Source organism: Salmo salar, chromosome ssa13, assembly GCF_905237065.1.
Source record: "Salmo salar chromosome ssa13, Ssal_v3.1, whole genome shotgun sequence".
Classification (NCBI taxonomy): domain Eukaryota; kingdom Metazoa; phylum Chordata; class Actinopteri; order Salmoniformes; family Salmonidae; genus Salmo; species Salmo salar.
Genome location: NC_059454.1, coordinates 80,476,526 through 80,495,810, shown reverse-complemented (window position 1 = coordinate 80,495,810; position 19,285 = coordinate 80,476,526). Strand labels below are relative to the sequence as shown.

Genomic DNA, 19,285 nt, shown 5'->3' with positions numbered 1-19,285 from the left:
TGACTGATAAAAATATTAATTGTATCAATTTTGAATTCAGGATGTAACACAACAAAATGTGGAATAAGTCAAGGGGTATGACTTTGGGAAGGCACTGTATAATTCATTTAAATGTTCAAAAATAGATATTGCAACTAAGGATTCCAGCTTTAATTCAAAACCCTTGACTTTATAGTGGACAGTGCTCTTCGAACTTAGCTGTTACTTGGGGCTCTATTAAATTAGACCCGCTTTAGCTGACATCCACATAGCGGTTGTTTAGGCGGTGTCGGAGGTGGAACTGCGTTAGAGCTATCAAATCCACAAGCAGCTCCTGGCATTATACCTAAATCGGACATTGCCAGTGGCTGCACGGAGTTGCTTTAATAGAATTGCCATGTAGCCTTGTTTACAAGTTCAAACACTGGAATTCTTGATTATGCTGATAGAAATCATCATTATTTCATTTAATAATTTTAAATTTGAGCGTCATTGTTTCTATATTAGCTACACTTTCTCGTTCTGAACTTCTAATGCGAGTGGGACGCGGGTGGCTTCGTAACAATGATCAAGAGCAGCTGCTCACCGATTTGACAGCTCCAATGCAGTTACACGTCCGACCCTGCCAAAACATCATCTATGCGGGTGTCGGCTATCGCAGGAATACACTTGATCTGATTGAATCTAGGCCTTGATTTTATAGTTCCAAAGTTGTTACTTTTGGATTAAACCAATGAACTCCACCTCCGGAAAAAAAGCTGCATTTGAAAACACATTGAGAGCAATGCATTGAGCTGACTATAGTTCAATGAGCTAGTTACACTATAGTTGTCACCCTTGTGCCAGGGTTAGATGTTGTAATGACTGAGTTACAGACTCAGCCTTTGACAGATGGGTTAATAGTATCACTGAGGGTTTTGATAGGAAGTGTTTCAACATCTTGACTCAGTGGCTTAGAGCCCACATCACTATGCAAATGCATTGTAACACACCCCAAAAAACTCAACAAATTCTAATTTAAATGATAGGGTTCAATGAGTTGATTAGTTTTCCGTTGTCTTTGTGTGAAATTCTTTATAGTCTGTCATCAGCCAAACACAATGGCAGACAGCCAGAGAATTGCACCATATTTATTTTCTAATTAGTCTGTGTTTGTTTTGTTCCACAACTATGCCGCTAATCTACATAAACAGATGCCAGTGCTGCCGTCTGTCTGTGCATGGATCCAGTTTTTAGATTCATTAATATGACCAATTGTTTGTTTGTCTATCTTCAAATACCTTTCTGGCCATTATCTTCCCAATGTGTTGACTTGTTGTTTGCAGTAACAGACTGAACATTAAGCATGCAATTAAAAATTATAATTTGGGAAAATATCTTGCACTCAAGTGTCCATATTCTATTCTCAAGCGGTACACTTTCCCCTATAAACATGGGAAAGCTACTAGACCAAATTAGACCAAAGCTATTAGACCAGCCACAATTTGTACAAGATATGGTACACAGTGCTACGAATGGGCTGTTTACCCAGTACAGTGTCACTTTATGTCTCTCAGAGAAATGGAAGCCACTTACAAACTGATACAACCACAAACAAACAAAAAAGCCTGCATAAGACCAAACACCTCAGTTTCACTACCCACTGACTACCACAACAAGATATGAGTCATCATTCAACCAATAATGGAAAACCTGACAATAGAGCTAAACATAGGACATTTAATTAGCAAAAGTCCAATACAACCACCAGATTACATTGTTGGATGGCATGTTTTCTGTTTAACCGCCCTCTATCAGTAAAACTGATATTAAACATCACAAAAATCCAAAACAAATTCAAACGACCTAAAGATTCCATTACAAGCTAAAGGCCTCACAGTCTACAATGCTTGATGGAATTGTTTGTGCAGACAGGAAATTGTTCCATACTCTGAATGCCTGCAGTAAAAAGGGGAATGTGTCACTTTCAGCAGGAGCTGTAATGTTCAGCAATGTTTTCATCCCAGTGAAACTGACAGTTCACACTAAAGTCTAACTCATTGTTACTCCACAACTCTCTGCAGCCATTCACAGTGGGTTGGCAATGTCAAGTGCATCATTGGTGTGTTCATACAGTCACCTTCCCTCTGAGCCACTCTTCTGGAAATGATTTGTAGCTCACAGAATTCTTCAACACATCTAAAAACTTTCACCCAACCATGCTAATTAGTTGACTGGACAACTCCCCTTGGAGTGGTGGCAGAGATTGCACCTTCCCCCTTCAGTTGTTGTCATGTCCTTTTGGGCTGTAGTGTGGATGAGCTGGTGATCATCTGGGTTAGTATTTGTGTGGCAGGCCGTTGTAGTTCCTGTCCCTCAGGGCCTGGTCCACCTTGAGTATGTAGGAATCGATGGTGCTCCTCATCTCTGTTGTAAAGGGGTCGAAGGAAGGCCGCTGGGCCCCCCCAGAGCGTTTGAAGTGTCCGTCCTGGTTGCTTTTGGCACACATCAGCCTCTCCTCCATCATGGTGGCGTTGAGGAACAAAGTGAGGAGGCGGAGCTGGGGGAAGAGCGCCCTCTGCAGGTCCTCGTAGTGTACCACCAGCAGCCGACGGCCAAACTGCAGCCAGCTCAGAGCGTGGGATGCCCACCAGGGGGCGTAGCTGTCAACAAACTCTGGCCATTCTGAAGTAAACAGAGGAGAGGGGGAAAATAGGTACACTTTATATACAAAAGTATGTGGACACCCCTTCAAATTAGTGGATTCGGCTATTTCAGCCACACCCATTGCTGACGTGTATAAAATTGAGCACACAGCAATGCAATCTGGCCTTACTAAAGAGCTCAGTGACTTTCAATATGACACCGTCATAGGATGCCACTTTTCCAACAAGTCAGTTCATCACATTTCTGCCCTGCTAGAGCTGCCCGGTCATCTGTAAGTGCTGTTTTTGTGAGGTGGAAGCTTTTAAGAGCAACAACGGCTCAGCCGCAAAATGTTAGGCCACACAAGCTCACAGGACGGGACCGCCGAGTGCCGAAGCACGTATGAAACAGTATAGCTTCCGTCCCTCTCCTCGCCCCTACCTGGGCTCGAACCAGGGACCCTCTGCACACATCAACAACTGACACCCACGAAGCATCGTTACCCATCGCGCCACAAAAGCCACGGCCCTTGCAGAGCAAGGGGAACAACTACTTCAAGGTCTCAGAACGAGTGACGTCACTGATTGAAATGCTATTAGCGCGCACCAACGCTAACTAGCTAGCCATTTCACATCGGTTACACTCACCCCCCTTTTGACCTCCTCCTTTTCCGCAGCAACTAGTGATCCAGGTCAACAGCATCAATGTAACAGCTTATTTTCCATCCCTCTCCTCACCCCTACCTGGGCTCGAACCAGGGACCCTCTGCACACATCAACAACTGACACCCACGAAGCATCGTTACCCATCGCGCCACAAAAGCCACGGCCCTTGCAGAGCAAGGGGAACAACTACTTCAAGGTCTCAGAGCGAGTGACGTCACTGATTGAAATGCTATTAGCGCGCACCAACGCTAACTAGCTAGCCATTTCACATCGGTTACACTCACCCCCCTTTTGACCTCCTCCTTTTCCGCAGCAACTAGTGATCCAGGTCAACAGCATCAATGTAACAGTTTATTTTCCATCCCTCTCCTCACCCCTACCTGGGCTCGAACCAGGGACCCTCTGCACACATCAACAACAGTCACCCATGAAGCATCGTTACCCATCGTGCCACAAAAGCCACTGCCCTTGCAGAGCAAGGGGAACAACTACTTCAAGGTCTCAGAGTAAGAAACGTCACAGATTGAAACGCTATTAGCGCACACCACCACTAACTATTTCACATCAGTTACACTCACCCCCCTTTTCCACAGCAACCAGTGGTCTGGATTAACAGCATCAATGTAACAGTATAGCTTCCATCCCTCGCCCCTACCTGGGCTCAAACCAGGGACCCTCTGCACACATCAACAACAGACACCCATGAAGCATCATTACCCATTGCGCCACAAAAGCAGAGCAAGGGGAATAACTACTTCAAGGTCTCAGAGCGAATGACGTCACTGATTGAAACTCTATTAGCGCGCACCAACGCTAACTAGCTAGCCATTTCACATCGGTTACATGTAGAATGTAAAAATCGTCTGTCTTCGGTTGCAACACTCATTACCGAGTTTCAAACTGCCTCTGGAAGCAATGTCAGCACAATAACTGTTCATCGGAAGCTTCGTGAAATGGGTTTCCACGACCGAGCATGCCCCCATTCTCATCGACGGGGCTGTAGTGGAGCAGTTTGAGAGCTTAAAGTTCCTTGGTGTCCACATCATCAACAAACTAGCATGGTCCAAGCACACCAAGACAGTCATGAAGAGGGCACGACAAAACCTATTCCTCCTCAGGAGACTGAAAAGATTTGGCATGGGTCCTCAGATCCTCAAAAGGTTCTACAGCTGCACCATCGAGAGCATCCTGACCGGTTGCATCACTGCCTGGTTATGGCAACTGCTCGGCCTCCGACAGCAAGGCACTACAGAGGGTAGTGGTATAGAGGTCTGCCATCCAGGACCTCTATACCAGGCGGTGTCAGAAGAAGGCCCTAAAAATGGTCAAAGACTTCAGCCACCTAGTCATAGACTGTTCTCTCTGCTACCGCACGGCAAGCGGTACTGGAGCACCAAGTCTAGGTTCAAGAGGCTTCTAAACAGCTTCTACCCCCAAGCCATAAGACTCCTGAACATATAATCAAATTGCTACCCAGACTATTTGCATTGCCCCCCTCTCTTTTAAGCTGCTACTCTCTATTATTATCTATGCATAGTCACTTTAATGACTCTACCTACATGTACATATTACCTCAATTACCTCAACTAACCAGTGCCCCCGCACATTGACTCTGTACTGGTACCCCCTGTACACAGCCTCGCTATTGTTATTTTACTGCTGCTCTTTAATTATTTGTTACTTTTATTTATTTTGGGGGTGGCTATTTTTCTTAAAACTGCATTGTTGGTTAAGGGCTTGTAAGTAAGTATTTCACTGTAACGTCTACACCTTTTGTATTCGATTTGAATTGAAAAGCTTCACCATCTGGCAGTCTGACGGATGAATCAGTTCCAACTGTAAAGTTAGTGGTCTGGGGCTGTTTTTCATGGCTCGGGCTAGGCCCTTTAGTTCCAGTGAAGGGAAATCTTAACGCTACAGCATAGAATGACATCCTAGATGATTTGTGCTGCCAACTTTGTGGCAACAGTTTGGAGAAGGCCCTTTCCTGTTTCAGCATGCTAATGTCCCCATGCACAAAGCGAGGTCCATACAGATATGGTTTGTTGAGATTGGTGTGGAAGAACATGACTGGCCTGCACAGAGCCCTGACCTCAACCCTATCAAACCCCTTTGGGATGAATTGGAACGCCGACTGTGAGCTAGGCCTAATCACCCAACATCAGTGCTCAACCTCACTAATGCTCTTGTTGCTGAATGGAAGCAAGTCCCTGCAACATTAGTGGAAAGCCTTCCCAGAAGAGTGGAGGCTGTTATACCAGCAATGGGGGGGGGGGGACCAACTCCATATTAATGCCCATGACTTTGGAATGAGATATTCGATGAGAAGGTGTCCACCTACTTTTGGTAATGTAGTGTATCTTATCAATGTGTGATGTGTGGAGACTATGCTGACATCTCACGTTCAGAGTCTATGCAGCGAGGTATAGCAGCTGACGTGAACATTTGTCACCAGTCATGAACGTCTGTTTGAAACAGACTTTTGTTCAAGGCAAACAGTTGACCAAAATCCCCAAATCTTGTTTTTTTTATATGCCTTAATCATTTTGCATTCCTTAGTTACCACATAACCCCCAGTCCATTTCCCTAACCACTGTGCTTGTTGTGCTTGTTGTGTGGTGTTACCTTTGCTCCTCCACTGTGCGTCTGTGGCATAGCCCAGGTGTCCAGCACACTTCCGGTTGAACTCTGCCATGAGGGAACCGTAGGGGTTACGGATCAGCAGGATGGCAGAGTCAAACATCTCTATTTCTCTCTGTCCACTCTCATGTGTCTTAACACAGATGCTACGCCCACTCTTCCAGTAGTCCTTCTCCCCTTTGAAACCTGGTAGAAAAACCCAGATACCCAAGATGATCAAACCTCTGAAAACTTATGCGTCACAGAGCATTCAAGCTGTTATTGCCATTTGTAGGTACTGTACAAGTGCATTCATTGGAAATTCTCTATGAGAGCTCCATGGTATAACAATTTTTTGCGCATACTCAAAAACATGCAATGATACATTTCAGTAGAGAAACATCAAGCATTCACAGTATGTGCTATTATCCATCACAACACCCGAGCTGTGTTCACAGCCTCACCTCTATTGTAAAGCGAGCCATCGAAGTAGAAGCTACCAGTGTAGTAGCCCGTCACCAGCTCGATCAGGTGGCGTACCCAGGTGTTTCCAGCTCCGGGGAAGCTAGAGAGAGCAACCAGGGAGGTAGACCTCTCAGGCAGAAATGTCCTCTCTTTGCACCTAGAGTCTGAATGAGGAAGAATCAGCAGGGTTGATCATCGCCATAAAAACACGCCATTGATCTATCTCTGAGATAGTGTATTGTAGCATGCTGTTGCTAAGAGCTTAATTACAGTTGCAGTGAATTATAAAGTCCATATATTTTTTATGGTTGAAAACTTGGACTGTAGTATCGGTGAAACTAAAGGTTATTCAAGGCTCTCACCAAGTACAGGTGTCTGGTAGACCTGGAAGTAGTCTTGGTCAGACGGGGATGCATCAGTGTGCTCTGTGCCATTAGTCTCCAGACATGGCTGGTCCAGTGGCAAACGTTGACTCAGTCTAAACAGAAACGAGGCCCAGACACAGTAACAATGTGGCTTCCTCAACACAGCCAGTGGGAGCTCCTGCAGTAGAAACCGAACCAGGATCAATAAAAAACATCAGAGGCATAACTTCAAGCAGTAATTTACAGTGCAAGGAATATGACTGGTCACTCATTCCTCCTCTGGTGGATTGGATGTGATTTTACCCTTGAGTGACATGATGGGTGGGTTATATAAGATGTCTGAACCACTTCTGCTCCATTTTCTTTGATTCCTTTGATTCTAAAGTTCAGATGTTTTTTGCACAAGTTGTCTTAGATTTTTCCTATTCGATATTGTATAGCCCCAGTATAGCCCCCATCACCTCCACACAATATGGAATTACAACTTCTATCGAGACTGACTCTGGAGAGAGGCAGTTGTGTTATATGCTGGTACAGTTCTCTTTGTTTATTGACACGGCACTGGAAGATAAGCTAATGTTAAAACACACAAAGCACAAAGTACAAACACATACAGAGTGAATAGGCTAAATCAAATACACTATTATCATCACATAGACAAGGCTGTGATATTTCTTCCAGCCATTTGTGTGTAAAGCAGAGCAGAGCAGAGGACCACCTCACCCAACATCCTAGGCCCACTACAATTCGCATATCGCCCCAACTGATCCACGGACGACGCAATCACCATTGCACTGCACACTGCCCTATCCCACCTGGACAAGATAAATAGTTATGTAAGAATGCTGTTCTTCGGCTACAGCTCAGCCTTCAACACCATAGTGCCCTCCAAGCATTATTAAGCTGAGGGCCCTGGGTCTGAACCCCTCCCTGTGCAACTGGGTCCTGGACTTCCTGACGGGCCGACCCCAAGTCGTGAAGCTAGGCAACAACACCTCTGCCACGCGTGCTCAGCCCCCTCCTGTACTCCCTGTTCACCCATGACTGTGTGGCCACACATCTCCAACTCAATCATCAAGCTGCTGACGACACAACAGTGGTAGGCCTGATTACACACATTGATGAGACAGCCTACAGGGAGGAGATGAGAGCCCTAGCAGAGTGGTGCAAGGATCATAACCTCTCCCTCAACAATACTTAGGAGCTGATAGTGGATTACAGGAGACAACAGAGAGAGCACGCCCCCATCCACATCGATGGAGACGCAATGGAGAGGGTCAAAAGCTTCATGTTCCTCGGCGTGCACATCACTGACATCCGTAAATGGTCCCTTCACACAGACAGCATGGTGAAGAAGGCGCAACAGCTCCACTTCAACCTCTGGAGACTGAAGAAATTTGGCTTGGCCCAGAAGACCCTCACAAACTTCTACAGATGCACCATTGAGAGCATTCTGTCGGGCTGTATCACTGCCTGGTAAGGCAATTGCACTGTCCCCAACCGCAGGGCTCTCCAGAGGTTGGTACGGTCAGCCCAATGCATCACCGGTGGCACACTGCCTGTCCTCCAAGATATCTACAGCACCCGGTGTCACAGGAAAGCCAAGAACATCATCAAGGACCTCAGCCACCCGAGCCAAGACCTGTTCACCCCGCTACCATCTAGAAGGTGGAGACAGTACAGGTTCATCAAAGCTGGGACCGAGAAGCTGAGAAACAGCTTCTGTCTCCAGGCCATCAGACTGTTAATCAGTCACCACTAGCCGGCCTCCGCCCAGTGCCCTGAACCTCAGTCACTGTTCTAGCCAGATGCTCTGTCAACTGTGCGACCTTATATAAACAGGTGTGCCTTTCCAATTTATTGAATTTACCACAGGTGGACTCCAATCAAGTTGTAAAAACATCTCAAGGATGATCAATGGAAACAGGATGCACCTGAAATCAATTTCGAGTCTCATAGCAAAGGGTCTGAATAATTATGTAAGGTATTTCAGTTTATGTTGAATTTTTATACATTTGCAAAAATGTCTAAAAACCTGTTTTTGCTTCATCATTATGGGGTATTGTGTGTAGATTGATGAGGAAAACATGTAATTGAATCCATTTTACAATAAGGCTGTAACGTAACAAAATGTGGAAAAAAGGAAGGGGTCTGAATACTTTTTGATTGCACTGTAATTAAACTATATTCTATTCATGGCTCATTCTACATAACTACTACTGTACACAACTTTTCTATTCATATACTGTTCACACTGTATATACACACACATAAGTACATGTACAGTACCAGTCAAAAGTTTGGACACACTTACTAATTGAAAGGTTTTTCTTTATTTTTACTATTTTATACATTGTAGAATAATAGTGAAGACATCAACTATGAAATAACAGATATGGAATCATGTAGTAAATAAAGTGTTAAACAAATCAAAATATATTTTATTTAAACAAATCTGACCACGGTCTTCCCTGTGGCTCAGTTGGTAGAGCATGGTGTGTGCAATGCCAGGATTGTGGGTTTGATACCCACGGGGGGCCAGTACAATTTTTTTTTTTAATGCATTCACTACTGTAAGTCGCTCTGGATAAGAGCGTCTGCTAAATGACAAAAATGTAAATTTGAGATTCTTCAAATAGCCACTCTTTGCCTTGATGACAGCTTTGCACACTCTTGGCATTCTCTCAACCAGCTTCATGACCTGGTATGCATTTCAATTTGCAAAATGGCTCCAACAGAGGGGGCTGCCTCGCTTCTAGTCCTTAGGAAGTGTTGCAGTATTTTGTTGTTTTATGCATTATTTATAACATTGTTATTCCGGAAAATCTTAAGTGTTATTACATACAGCCGGAAAAAACTAAGAGGATATCAGAGCGGCGTCAACTTTCCAGCACTACGACCAGGAATACAATTTTCCCGAAGCAGACCCTTTCTTCGCACCACCCAGGGCATTTGAACTGATCCCAGAGGCCGACCCAAAACAATGACGCCGGAGGAGAGGGAGTCGGAGAGGTCTTCTAGTCAGACTTAGGAGGCGCGCACACCACCCACCGCTTCTGAGTATATTACACGCTAATGTCCAGTCCCTAGATAACAAAGTAGACGAGATCAGGGCAAGGATTGCTTTCCAGAGACATCAGGGATTGTAATATACTCTGTTTCATGGAAATATGGCTCTCTCGGGATATGCTCTCGGAATTGGTACAGCCACATGAATTCTCAGTGCATCGTGCCAAAAGGAATAAACATCTCTCCAGGAAGAAGAAGGGCGGGGATGTATGTTTCATGATTAACGACTTATGGTGTAATTGAAACAACATAAGGGAAATCAAGTCATTTCGTTCACTTGACCTAGAATTCCTCACAATAAATTTCTGAACGTATTATCTCCCAAGAGAATTCTCTATGGTTATTGTCACAGCCGTGTATATCCCCCCTCAAGCCGATTCCACGATGGCCCTCAAGGAACTTCACTGGACTTTATGCAAACTGGAAACCATATATCCTGAGGCTGAATTTATTGTAGCTGGGGATTTTAACAAAGCAAATTTGAGGAAACGGTTACCTAAATTCTATCAGCATATTGACTGTAGCACTCGTGCTAGAAAATCACTGGACCAATGTTACTCTAACTTTTGGGATGCATATAAGGCCCTCCCTCGCCCTCCTTTCGGCAAATCTGACCACGACTCCATTTCCTCCTCCCTTCCTATAGGCAGAAACTCAAACAGGACGCGCCCGTGCTAAGGACTATTCAATGCTGGTCTGATCAATTGGAATCCACGCTTCAAGATTGTTTTAATCACGCGGACTGGGATATGTTCCGGGCAGTCTCTGAGAATAATATGGATGTGTACACCAAAACTGTCACTGAGTTTATCAAGAAGTGTATAGGAGATGTTGTACCCACTGTGATTATTAAAACCTACCCTAACCAGAAACTGTGGATAGATGGCAGCATTCACGCAAAACTGAAAGCACGAACCACCGTATTTAACCATGGCAAGGTGACTGGGAATATGGCAGAATACAAACAGAGTAGTCATTCCATACATGAAGGGAACATTTTGGAATTTGCTGTATGGTTGATGAGAAACTCCATAGTGCAAATGTATGGTCCCTTACTAGGGGCAGCGGAAAAATGACAAACATTTGAGAATTTTATAAAACGGAAAACGAATGTCCGAGAGACTTCGTTCTATGACTTCTTACAAACATTCGCGGACGGCGTTCTCAGCCCTGTAGCACTCACTTCTGTCATCATGAAGTGCTTTGAGAGACTAGTCAAGTATCATATCACCTCCACCTTACCTGTCACCCTAGACCCACTTCAATTTGCTTACTGCCCCAATAGGTCCACAGATGATGCAATTGCCATCACACTGCCCTATCCCATCTGGACAAGAGGAATATAAGAATGCTGTTAATTGACTATAGCTCAGCATTCAACACCATAGTACCCATTGCTTGAGGCCCTGGGTCTCAACCCCACCCTGTGCAATTGGGTCCTCGACTTCCTGATGGCCCACCCGCAAGTAGGGAAGGTATGATACAACATCTCTACTTTGCTGATCCTCACCACTGGGGCCCCACAAGGGTGCGTTCTCAGCCCCCTCCTGTAATCCCTCTTCACCCATGACTGCATGGCCATGTACGCCTCCAACTCAATCATCAAGTTTGCAGACGACACAACAGTCGTAGGCTTGATCACCAACAACGACGAGACAGCCTACAGGGAGGAGGTGAGGGCTCTTGGAGTGTGGTGTCAGGAAAATAACCTCTCTCTCAACGTCAACAAAACAAAAGGAGATGATCGTGGTAGCACACCCCTATCCACATCGACGGGACAGCAGAGGAGAAGGTGGAAACAGTCATCCCTAGCACAGAGAGGCTGCTGCCTATATACAGACTTGAAATCACTGGCCACTTTAACAAATGGAACACTAGTCACTATAATATTGCCAATTTAACAATGTGTACATATCTTGCATTACTCATCTCATATGTATATACTGTATTCTATACTATGCTGCTCTGACATTGCTCATCCATATTTTTATACATTCTTATTCCATTTCTTTACTTCGATGTGTGTGTATTACATTTTTGTTGTGGAATTGTTAGATATTACTTGTTATATATTGCTGCACAAGCACAAGCATTTCGCTACACTCGCAATAACATATGTTAACCATGTATATGTGACCAATAAAATGTGTTTTGATTTGGAATTAACCGGTGTGCTTTGTTAAACAAAAAATGGCCCTATTTGGTAAAAAGACCAAGTCCTTATTATGGCAAGAACAGCTCAAATAAGCAAAGAGAAACGACAGTCCATCATTACTTTAAGACATGAAGGTCTGTCAATCCAGAACATTTCAAGAACTTCAAAAGTTTCTTCAAGTGCAGTTGCAAAAACCATCAAGCGCAATGATGAATCTGGCTCTCATGAGGACAAACACAGGAACAGAAGACCCAGAGTTACCTCTGCTGCAGAGGATAAGTTCATTAGAATTACCAGCCTCAGAAATTGCAGTCCAAATAAATGCTTCACAGAGTTCAAGTAACAGACACATCTCAAAATCAACTGTTCCGAAGAGACTGCTTGAATCAGGCCTTAATGATCGATTTGCTGCAAAGACACCACTACTAAAGGACAACAATAAGAAGAAGAGACTTGCTTGGGCCAACAACAAAAAAAGCAATGGACATTAGACTGGTGGAAATCGATCCTTTAGTATGATGAGTCCAAATTTGAGATTTTTGATTTTAACCGTTGTGTCTTTGTGAGACGCAGAGTAGGTGAACGGATGATCTCCGCATGTGTGGTTCCCACCGTGAAGAACGGAGGAGGTGTGATGTGTGGGGGTGCTTTGCTAGTGACATTGTCAATGATTTATTTTGAATTCTAGACATACTTTACCAGCATGGCTACCACAGTATTCTGCAGCGATATGCCTTCCCATCTGGTTTGCACTTAGTGGGACTATAATTTTGTTCAACAAGACAATGACCCAACACACCTACAGGCTGACAAGTGCTCAGCATATGTGGGAACTCCTTCAAGACTGTTGGAAAAGCATTCCAGGTGATGCTGGTTGAGAGAATGCCAAGAGTGTGCAAAGCTGTCATCAAGGCAAAGGGTGGCTACTTTGAATAATCTAAAATCTAAAATATATTTAACACTTTTTTGGTTATTACTTGATTCCATATGTGTTATTTCATAGTTTGGATGTCTTCACTACTATTCTACAATGTAGAAAATAGTAAAAAAATTAAGAAAAACCCTTGAATGAGTAGGTATGTCCAAACCTTTGACTGGTACTGTATTCTATATATTTATATTCCTGTCTCTGACATTGCTTGTACTGATATTTATTTTTAAAAACTTCACTGTTGGAATTAGAAGCACACACATTTTGCTGCACCTGAGATAACATCTGCTAATCTGTGTACGTGACCAATAAACTTTGATTTGATTTGACCCAACTGATGCACCCATTCAGCGTGAAGGACTGATTCCAGAGCCCATCTATTTCTCCTTAGAGGGACATTAAACCTTAAACAGTCAAATGGTGTTCCAGGCTCTCAATCACACAGAGCCATGCCATTCCCATCTCCCATCTCCAGGGAGCAGACAGGCCATGATCGATGATACCTCACTCCTAGGTCTGTGTGAGGAAGACTGGGGTCTGGGCTGGGAGTGAAGATGAAATAAATGGTTCAGTGATTTTCAGAGTTTCTTTTTGGGAACAGAATCAAACCTTATCTGTGCAGGTCTCGATGCAGGTCTGTGAAGTGGAGTTTGGTTGAAAGGAGTAGACAGGGAAGGTGTTGGTGGTGTTCTTTGGAACCTTGAAGCAGCCACCGTAGCGGACGTTTCTGACTGTGAGTAGAATAGAGGTATGCAGACATCAGACCACATCGTATAAACATAGCTACATTCCTTGAATGTATTTCCTCTGTTTCTCTGTATTGATAATTGCAAATGATCTACAAGCATAGTCTTACACTGCCAAGCTTAAAGGAAACATTGGCCATAGAAATCTACCTATTATCAACTTTTCAAATTGCTAAATCAAATTTTAAAATCAAATTGTATTTTGTCACATGCTTTGTAAACAACAGATGTAGACTAACACTGAAATGCTTACTTACTGGCCCTTCACAACAATGCAGTGACACATTTTTAAAAATAATAGAAAAAAAGAAACAATAACACGAGGAATAAATACACAATGGGTAATGATAACTTGGCTATATACACGGGGTGACAGTACCGAGTTGATGTGCAGGGGTGCGAGGTAATTGAGGTACATATAGGTATAGATAAAGTGACTAGGCAATAGGATTTCTCTCCCAGCCTGATAGAGAGAGACTCATCCATGCTTTTATTACAAACATGCTTGACTGCTGTAATGCTCTCCTGTCTGGTCTACCCAAGAAAGCCATTGGCCATTGCAAAACATACAGAATGCTGCAGCATGGGTCCTGACCAAGACCAGACGGAGAGCACACATAATACTGGTTTTAAGGTCTCTGCACTGGCTGCCTGTAAGTTTAGAATTAATTTGAAGATTCTTCTATTTAAATCAATCCACGATTGTGCACCCCAATACATGTCAAACATGCTTTTACGTTATGTACCCAGTAGGTCCCTCAAGTGCTTTGGCACTGGCCTTTAAACTATCCCAAAGCCTAGGACCAAGAGGCATGGAGAGGCAGCATTTAGTTACTATGTCCCCAGCCTCTGGCATAGCCAGAGAACCTGATGGGGGCCGAAACTGTGGACATTTGTAAAAGAAATCTTAAACACACCTTTTTAGCTTAGTTTTCCTTAGGGTGCTTTTTAGTCGTTCAGTTTTTATTGTTATTCTTTCGTTTTTTATCCTCTTATGTTTGTTGTGTAGTAAATATTGTCATTTTTTTAATTAGTTTTTTCCTGTGAAGCACATCGTGTTGCATTCCATGTCTGAAATGTGCTGTAGAAATAAAGCTTGATTTGATTTGATTTGATTAGGCAACAGGATAGATAATAAACAGCAATATCAGCGTATGTGATGAGTCAAAAGACAATGCAAAAAGGGTCAATGCAGATAGTCCGGGTAGCTATTGGTTAATTACTCTCTGAAGCACCTTGTGATCGGATGCCAAGCAGTTGCCATACCAAGCGGTGATGAAACTAGTTCAGATGCTCTCAATGTTGCAGCTGAAGAACCTTTTGATTATCTGAGGGCCCATTCCGAATCATTTCAGCATCCTGAGGGGGACGAGCCGTTGGCGTGCCCTCTTCACGACTGTGTTGGTGTGTGTGGACCATGATTATTTCTTAGTGATGTGAACACCGAGGGGCTTGAAGCTCTCGACCTGCTCCACTACAACCCAGTCGATGTGGATGGGGTGTGCTTGGCCTTTCAATTCCTGTAGACCACGATCAGCTCTGTTGTCTTGCTGACGTTGAGGGAGAGGTTGTTGTCCTGGCACGTCTCTGGCCTCCTCCCTATAGGCTGTCTCATCGTCGTCGGTAATCAGGCCCACCACCGTCATGTCGTCGGCAAACTTAATGATGGTGTTAGAGTCGTGTGCGGCCACGCAGTCGTGGGTGAACAGGGAGTACAGGAGGGGAATAAGCACGCAAATTTTTCAGGTGCCGGGGAGTTGGGCCTGAAATGGAAGTCCTCCTCCAAATCGAGGTTAGTAATAGCTGTTCTGATGATCATAGGAAATGACGGCGGAAACATTATGTACAAAAAAAGTTAAGATCAGAGATTAGTAAAGTATTACAGCCGTTCAATCAGCCAGTGCTCTATCCTGATTGAGTGTACTTACATTTCCTCTGTCCCGGGAGCTGTTCCTCCACCTTGTAGATTGAGAGGCGCCCCACACCCCCACAGGGGACTCCCCTCTCGCCTCTCTCCCCCCTGCAGACCAGGCTACAGTCCTCCTCCTGGGCCCGCGAGCTGCTGATGTGGTTACCACAGTGACATTCTGCTCCGTACTCCAGACCTGCAAATCGGTACCCACTGCAGAGAGGAGACGAGCACATAGGTCACACACACACACACACACACACACACACACACACACACACACACACACACACACACACACACACACACACACACACACACACAGACCCTCTCACCTCAGTGCCTTAGCCCAGGGCTGTCTTTAACCATCATTAGCCTTGGGCTAATTTTCCCCAAAGGACACCAGATTGCATAACCCCAGGCCAGCATGTGAATAAATACTAAACATTTTAATTGAATCAATCAGGGCAGGCAGCGGAGAAGCACAGCATTCATTGCTCTGTGGTGCTGGCTGGTAACAGTTTTCACCATTGACTAGATCACAGTAATAGCTCTGGGTGGATGATGGAGGTCCTTTCTAATCCCAAGGGCGAAATGAGTCATCCTACCTCAAGTACCTTTATCCTCTCTCCTTGGAAAGAGAGGACCTATTCAAAATGACCTTTTTGCATTTGCTTTGAGCTCCACCAAACATTTCCGAGACTTTTATTTGTGCTTTATTTCAATGTTGACAGCTAAAAGCATGACTCTACTCTCCACGTGGGTGGAGGAAAGGTTCAGCAGGCATATGATTCTGGCTGAATATCCTCCCAGCAGTCCACATGGATTGATTCTGTTTGCTTTGGCTAATTGTTTTTGTGGCAATCATTTCCTGTGTCTAAACGTACTGTGGAATATTGCACTGCTGGTTTTGGCATAAATTGATTTATGCAGTTTTGTCAATAATTTGAATGTATACTAACACTCCTCTAATACCCATTAAATCTTATTCTGCATCTCTAACGCAGATCTGGCCTTCCACTACACACACACACACACACACACACACACACACACACACACACACACACACACACACACACACACACACACACACACACACACACACACACACACACACACACACACACACACACACACACACACACACACCACCATTCTTCCCCATTGGAACACAGGATCTATTCATCCCAGCGACTGAGACAGAATAATTAACCAAATAGCCGCAGCTCTCCATGGTTCCAGACTCATTACCTTTCTGAGCAGGTGTCTTGACACAAAGAACTGGTCATTTTGCGCAGGTCATACAATACGGTTCCCCCCAGGGCTTGATCATTGGCATCATGCATGAAGCAGCCCATGTAGGTCCCTTGCCATGTCAAAACAAAGCAGTTAATGAAAAGCCATATTATATCCATTCAAACAACAATATTAATAATTTAGTACAACACTATTGAGAAGTGATGGTGACACAGGTTTGCAACAGATTTTAGGCTCTCAGTCCTGTCAGTGAGTCTGGAACAAATACTATTTAAACCAGGTCTGGTATGCAGTCAGCGGTTAAACTATACCTATGTTGGCAATAAAGTAAACAATGTTGCAGTGGGTAGGTGGTACCTTTGTGCCTGGTATTGCTTTGTAGAGGACCCCTCTGCTCCTGTGCGTCTGGCATCAGACCGTGGAACCAGCGGCGGTGCAGATGTTGGACCCCCAGGTGCCGGGATGTGGGCCAGTGCCGCCCCATCTTGATGCCTATTCCACCACCCAACACGCCCTGGGGGGCTGCCCATCTGGAGCGCGCCCTCATCCCCAGGCCGGGGGCAGCCCTCACGGCTGTGGGAGGCGCTGGCAGTGCCATGAGAGAAGAGAGGCTGGCACTGCCTGGTGGCTGGGTGGTCCTCAGGGTCAGGCTGGAGCGCTGCAGCAGCAGAATGCTCCCTGCCATCAGGTAGGCGATACCCAAGAAGAGGAGGAGCATCTGAGCTCGCCGCAGGAAGCAACACAGCCTGTAGAGGGGCGTGGCCATTCCCAATGTCCAGCTGGTGGCTATTTGATCCTTAGTGAGCCACCATTCCAGAGAGAGGGGTGAGGGATCTACAGCTTCATTATAAGCCCATCAGTCCAGTGACAGTAGGTAGGCTACCTGGCTGCAGCTTCAGATGGTTAATGAGGCTCCGCGCTTAATAGCCATGCCTCTGGACAGGAGACCAAAAAGACCACTGTGTAATCAGATCCCTCAGATGAGTCACAGCAGCACCAGACTTTACAGTAATCTCCAAGGCAACAGAACAGCCAGCAAACCCTGGAAGCCAGTAGTTTCACCTTGGGCAACAAAATTGAAGCAAATAAGATTTTAATAGGCAGAATATAATTATCTTTGTATACAACCCCTATAGAATATACAAGGGAAACGTATATACAAATGCTTTGTGGATTAGATCTACAGTTCATGTTGACATATAAGATTGTTTTTCTGTTCTAGAGCAGTGAGCATAAAGTCATTTCCCTTGCTATTTGTTGTTTGTCTTTCCTCTGAACCTGGTGTGATATTATATCTGGTGTCAGAGGGTGTGTGGGAAGAGGTTATCTTCCTGTTAGCTACAGAACAGTTTCTCAGCTTTACGCTTGTCTTGGCTTAGAAAATATCCATCATTCTGCCTCAATTACACTGGCAGCATGACAGTATCACAGCACCATCTGTATTATGTTCTTGTTTCCCTGACTCTCCTCAGTGTGTTGGTACATTTGTAAAGCTCCACAGACATGGGTTTGTGAACCATCTTTTGACAATTTGTACCATATCAAACCAATTATGTTTAAGCGGCAACTCGGATTGAGAGTTATGGAAATTAGTGATTTTCAATAGCATTTTCAATTGGATTTGTGACCCACATCAAAAGCATTAAAGGGATAGTTCACCCAAATTACAAATTTCATGTTGGTTTCCTTACCCTGTAAGCAGTCTATGGACAAGGTACGACAGCAATCCAAATGCTAACGTTTTAGCACTTGTGGCACAAATCCAACGCAAGTCATGGTACCTACAGTATCTTAGCATTTTTTGTCCAAATCATCCTAAATTATCTCAAATTGATTAGGTAGCTCAATTAAGTCACTTATAGATGATTTGGACATGATGAGCGAAAAATACTAACACAGGTACCATGAATTGGATCTATGTCACACATTTTTTAATGTTTTGGAAACAGTGCCAGCTGTAAACAAAACCAAAGCATGGATTGCTGTCATACCTTATAGGTTAAGGAAACCAATATGCCATTTTATAATTTGGGTGAACTATTCCTTTGAAAGTAGTAGTGCTCTCAGATAACATGTTAATATCTGCCTGCAGCTTCCAAATCTAAATAAAGTTCCTAATAGATTATTTCACTAGATACACTATTACCACAGTGGGAAATGATGACGTGATAAAACTGTCTTGAGGGGGGATATTTATGGTTGGCTCCAATGAAAGAAGATTATCATAGCACACATGTGACCCGACTATAGAGTTTTAACTTTCAAAATATGGATAAATCAAGGGCTTTACATGAGAAAAAATTGTAGAAGAGTGCCTGCCCTGGGAAGAGTCTGGTTGGGGGAGATATTGACTCATGTGCTTTGATCCAGCAGTGTCAAACTCAATCCATGGAGGGCCTAGCTTCTGCAGAGTTTTGGGTTTTCCTTTCATTTAAGACCTACACAACCAGGTGAGGGGAGTTACTAGTTAGTGACCTTAATTCATCAATCAAGTACA

At 44.2% G+C, this 19,285-nt stretch overlaps 1 protein-coding gene across 1 annotated transcript; it reads right to left on the bottom strand.

The window, feature by feature from the left end:
- Window positions 1–924: 924 nt before the first annotated feature.
- LOC106568063 (WSC domain-containing protein 1) lies at window positions 925–17,846 on the bottom strand. The gene is made up of 8 exons (XM_014138067.2): window positions 17,146–17,846; window positions 16,783–16,897; window positions 15,548–15,741; window positions 13,483–13,604; window positions 6,716–6,896; window positions 6,353–6,517; window positions 5,895–6,095; window positions 925–2,643 (listed from the first exon to the last, which is right to left on the bottom strand). Exons 1-8 carry the CDS (start codon window positions 17,552–17,554, stop codon window positions 2,297–2,299), a joined length of 1,734 nt encoding a protein of 577 aa, XP_013993542.2. The 5' UTR covers window positions 17,555–17,846; the 3' UTR covers window positions 925–2,296.
- Between the last annotated feature and the right edge of the window lie 1,439 nt (window positions 17,847–19,285).